This window comes from Struthio camelus, chromosome 27, assembly GCF_040807025.1.
Source record: "Struthio camelus isolate bStrCam1 chromosome 27, bStrCam1.hap1, whole genome shotgun sequence".
NCBI lineage: Eukaryota > Metazoa > Chordata > Aves > Struthioniformes > Struthionidae > Struthio > Struthio camelus.
In genome coordinates, this window is record NC_090968.1 from 304980 (window position 1) to 309110 (window position 4131).

At 60.3% G+C, this 4131-nt stretch overlaps 1 protein-coding gene across 1 annotated transcript; it reads left to right on the forward strand.

Annotated features, from left to right (window-relative positions):
* Positions 1–1238: 1238 nt before the first annotated feature.
* Positions 1239–3720, forward strand: LOC138062417 (E3 ubiquitin-protein ligase Topors-like; the record flags this gene model as incomplete). The annotated part of the gene is made up of 2 exons (XM_068920499.1): positions 1239–2251; positions 3621–3720. Coding segments are annotated over 2 exons (1113 nt in total), but the record flags the coding sequence as incomplete, so codon positions are not given.
* Between the last annotated feature and the right edge of the window lie 411 nt (positions 3721–4131).

Sequence of the window (4131 nt, forward strand, 5' to 3'; positions counted from 1 at the left end):
TTTACAGCCACATACAGTCGTGTGCTCTACAGGCCCTCAAGCTGACAGCGCGCCAGAGAGAGCGCACCTGAACCCTTGGAGGAGGTGAGGCACGTTTGGCTCCCCCACCCGCACGGCCCCCAGCAGAGGAGCCCATGGAGGTAGGTGCCACCCACCCTCGCCCCTCACCCCACGAGCGGCAACACAGGCAGAGGGAAGGGGCTTGCTCTTCTTGCGCTGAGAGGGGCCATCGCACTGCCGCCAACGCCAAAAGGTTCGTCACCTCTCCACCAATCCTTTGAAAAGGGTGAGGGTCAGAGCTGCCAGGGGCAGGGCAGGGCTTGTGGACTTCTGCTGCAATTTGGCTGGGCGGCAGGGCACATACTCCTGCTGGGCTCACTTGGCTGACAGGCATGCTGTGCATCTGTGGCCAGTGCCGTGTGTGTAGCAAGAGGCTGCAGGGGTCTCCAGGAGTGCTGAGAGACCTCGTTGCCTCTTCCTCGGAGTGCACTTGCAGCTGTGGTGAGCTGCACTTGGAACTATGCTGCAGGCTGGGCTGTGCAAGGAAGCAGAGGTGGTCAGTGGGGTTTTGGGAAGTGCTGAGTCCCAAGCAGCAAGGGCATGCTTTTGAAGAGGGCAAGGAGAAAGGGCAGGGTGCCCAAGAATGGCAAGGATGTCCACGTTCCCCGGGGGCAGCATGTTGGTTCCTGAGCTTTCTGGCAGCTCCCAGTTCGTAAAGGAAGAGTTGCTCTGAGAACTGTCTGAATGCATGCTCCCCCAGCCTCCTGTGCTCTGCTGATGCGGCTGGTACTGGTGCAAAGAGGGACCTCTTCCTTTCCGGAGGAAGGAGGGAGGCAGATGTCGGCAATTCCTAGGCAGTTCCTGAGCCGGGACATTTTTCAATGTCTTTCCTTCCTCTCTTGCTGAGTTAGGAGGAGACTGACCCATGACACCTCCCTGTCATGGGAGGGCACCGAGGCCTTCCTGGGTGATAGGCACCAGTGCCTGTGTTCTTTCTTCTCATCCTGAAAGCAGCCTCGTGTGGGTTTCTGTGCCAATGGCTCTTCTGCACCGCTGCCTGCACCATAGTCCGCCCTCCACACTGCCCTCCGCAGTCTTCCCAGGAAGGGCAATGATCTCGGCCTCTCTTTCTGCAGCGGAGTGCAGCATCAGCAGCTGAGGCACCTGCAACGGATGGCAGCTCCTTACCCTCAGCTCCCCCCAGCCCTCTGCAGCAGACAACACCAAGACCTGCAGCTCCAGACGCTACGTGTCCCATCTGCCTGGACACCTTGGACAACGTGGCCTACATAAAACCTTGCTTCCATAAGTTTTGCTTTAGTTGTGTGTTCCGGTGGTCGAAAACAAAGGCCGAATGCCCGCTGTGCAAGCAGGCTTTCCGATCAATTCTGCACACAGTGGTGGCAGAAGATGACTACCAGGAGCATGTCATCAGGCCCCCCGAAGATGGTTCTGTTGCCAGCCATCAGCAACGGAGAGCTCCTCACCGCCCTGCCATCCGGAGGCGCCGTCACCCTGCAGCTCACCCGCAGCAGCCTTCCCCTTCTCCTCAGATGCGACCCTCTCCGCAGAACAGCAGCAGGCTGGAGGGAACCCGGAGGCACACCAGGCAGAGGCAGAGAGAGGGAGGGCTGCTGGAGCCACGCCAGAGGCTGTCCCCACAGAGGCAGGCCAGGGCTGACAGGAGACCTCAGGGGCATGCGGCAGCGACGGAGGAGGAGACGCTGAACTTCCGCCGCTCTCTGTACCGCACAGGGATGCGCGTGCAAAGGGCTCCCGATGGCGGCCACCCCCAGGACATCTCGGCAGACTTCTTCTGCCGCAGCCCGGCCAGCATTCAGAGACTGCTGCCCTGGCTGCAGCGGGAACTGAGAGTCCACCAGACATTGCTAACTGTCACGGAGCTCATTGTCCTGACAAACCTGAGGAGGTACGACCTGGACAGTCAGGCCTTTGCTGAGGACTTAGAGCTGCTTCTGCTGAGTCGCACCGAGCAGTTCCTCCACGAGCTCATCAGCTTTGCCCGCTGCTCGTGCAGCATGGAGACCTACGACCAGCAGGCCATGTATGGCTACCGTGCTCCCAGCCGGCACGAAGGAAGCCCCTCAGCCTCATTGAGCCTGGCAGCTGCTGCAGGGACGGCCCGGACTCCTGTGCCAGCCCAGAGCCCATCCCGAGCTAGTAGCCCTGGGCTCACGGAGCTTCCTGGCCCCTCGTACGCCATCCCCCACGAGCTTGCCGCAGCCACACAGTCTGCCCAGCAGCCGCGGCGAAGCTCTGATGATGGGGCAGCTCGAGCAGGAGGAGAAGCCTGGAGAGAGTTGCTGGCTCCTGCCGACCCCCAGGACAGTGACTCCTCGTCAGACAGTTGTGTCCTTGTAGGGTCCTGGAAGCCCTGGGCAGAGGGAAGCCCTGAATGCATTGTGCTCTCCTCAGACTCAGAGCACTCAGCCGCGGCAGAGGAAAAGGAAGCTGGGCAGAATGAGCAGCCGCTCCATGGGTCCAGCCGGAGCTGCAGCAAAGCCAGCGGGAGCTGCTTGCCCAGCTCCGCCATGCCGAAGGAAACTGGCTGGAGCTGCCGCAGCTGCTGCCCCACTGCCCCCAGGGAGGAGACAGAGCCCCGGCAGGGGCAGGTGGAGGATGTGGCTGGTTGCTCTGTGCAGGGCTGCAGCCAGATCCCCTTTGCTCCTGGCAGCGGCAGGCAATGCTCACCCGGGAGTCCCCGGCTGCCCAGAAAGAGGAGGGCAGGCAGCCCCGAGGCCTGTACCCAGCCCAGCAAGAGGCAGGCATGGCCTCAGCGTTAGGAAGGAGAGAGGAAGATGGCCAGGAAGCAGAGACGAGAGCAGCCAGAGAAGCCTGTGGCAATGGCGGCTAGGTAAGAAGACCGAAAGAAGTGGAAAACGGGCTGGACTGCTGCCCTCCAAGGGTTGTCTTCAGCGGTACAAGGTCTGGCAGTCAGCTGACTGTGAGTAGTGGCCTCCTTGGGAGAAGGTAGCAATGCTAGGGCAAAGACTGGTTCAGGTGTTCTTAATGAGGCGATGGAGGGCTCTCGGGGCAAGCTTGGAGTAGGAGTTGGACTAGACGCTGGCAGATGCAGGGCCCACACGGATGAGGAAGTCTGTCAGTCCCCCCAGCAGTTATTCTAGGAGATGGCTGTCTGAAAGCACCTTTGGCAGGACACTGCGGGGCCAGGTTTGTATAAAGACCAGTGCAATCCAGCTGGTTGCCGTGACAAATGCTGAGGAGAGTGAAGGGGTCCCTCGTGACTCACTTGCCTTCTGTCACCCTCTGCGCTCCCTTGGCAGGCAAGGAAGTGGTGGGTTTTCCGCACAGACCTGAGGTGCACCGAGCCCCTCTCCTTGTGTGTGTGTGGGCCTCCCACCAAAATGCCTGAGCTCCCCTGCAGCTGTTCCCCAAATGGCCCTGTCTGGGCTGGAGAACGGGGAGGCATAAAACTCCCCAGCATACACTTCTGGGGAGGAACCCTCTCAGCTTCCCCTCTGCTGGAAAAGTGGCTTGCCTCCGTGTTTCTGCTCCTTTCGCTCTCACCCCACCTGCTCTAGGGGCTTTTAATCTCCTTGCGTGCCTTACTTCTTCCCCTTTGCGTTGTTGGCGTGCAGTGCTAACCACGGTGTTGGAGCGGGTGCCACCTTCCAGGTAAGAAGCTGGCCCTGGGGTTTTTCACCAGTGCTGCTGCTGGCTAAGGAGCTCGTCACCTGAACGCACTTAAGGCACCTGGGATGTGAGCTGCTGGAGAGCTGCCAGAGCTCAGGATGCAAGAAGACTGGCTTGAATTGTCTAGCTCTCCTCAGCTTGGAGGCAGAGCTAGCCCTGCCAGGACATGGCTTCCAGGCTGACAACCCTGCTTTGAAGCTTCTTTGAAGCAGGAGCAAAATCATTTCTGGGAGGTGTGTCACATTCCGCATGTCCGATGGCTGCTGAGGACCGGGCTGCAGCAGTGGTGAGCGTAGCTGTGGCTGTGGGGGTTGGCAGGGCTGAGCAATGCAGCCTCTGGCCTCTCTCCCCAGGCCCCCTGCAATGAGGTGAGGAACTGCTCACTGAGGTGAGCCCATCTCCATGCTTGTGCCTCAGGGGGCATGTTATTCCCAGCTCACAGAGGCCTTCAGCTTT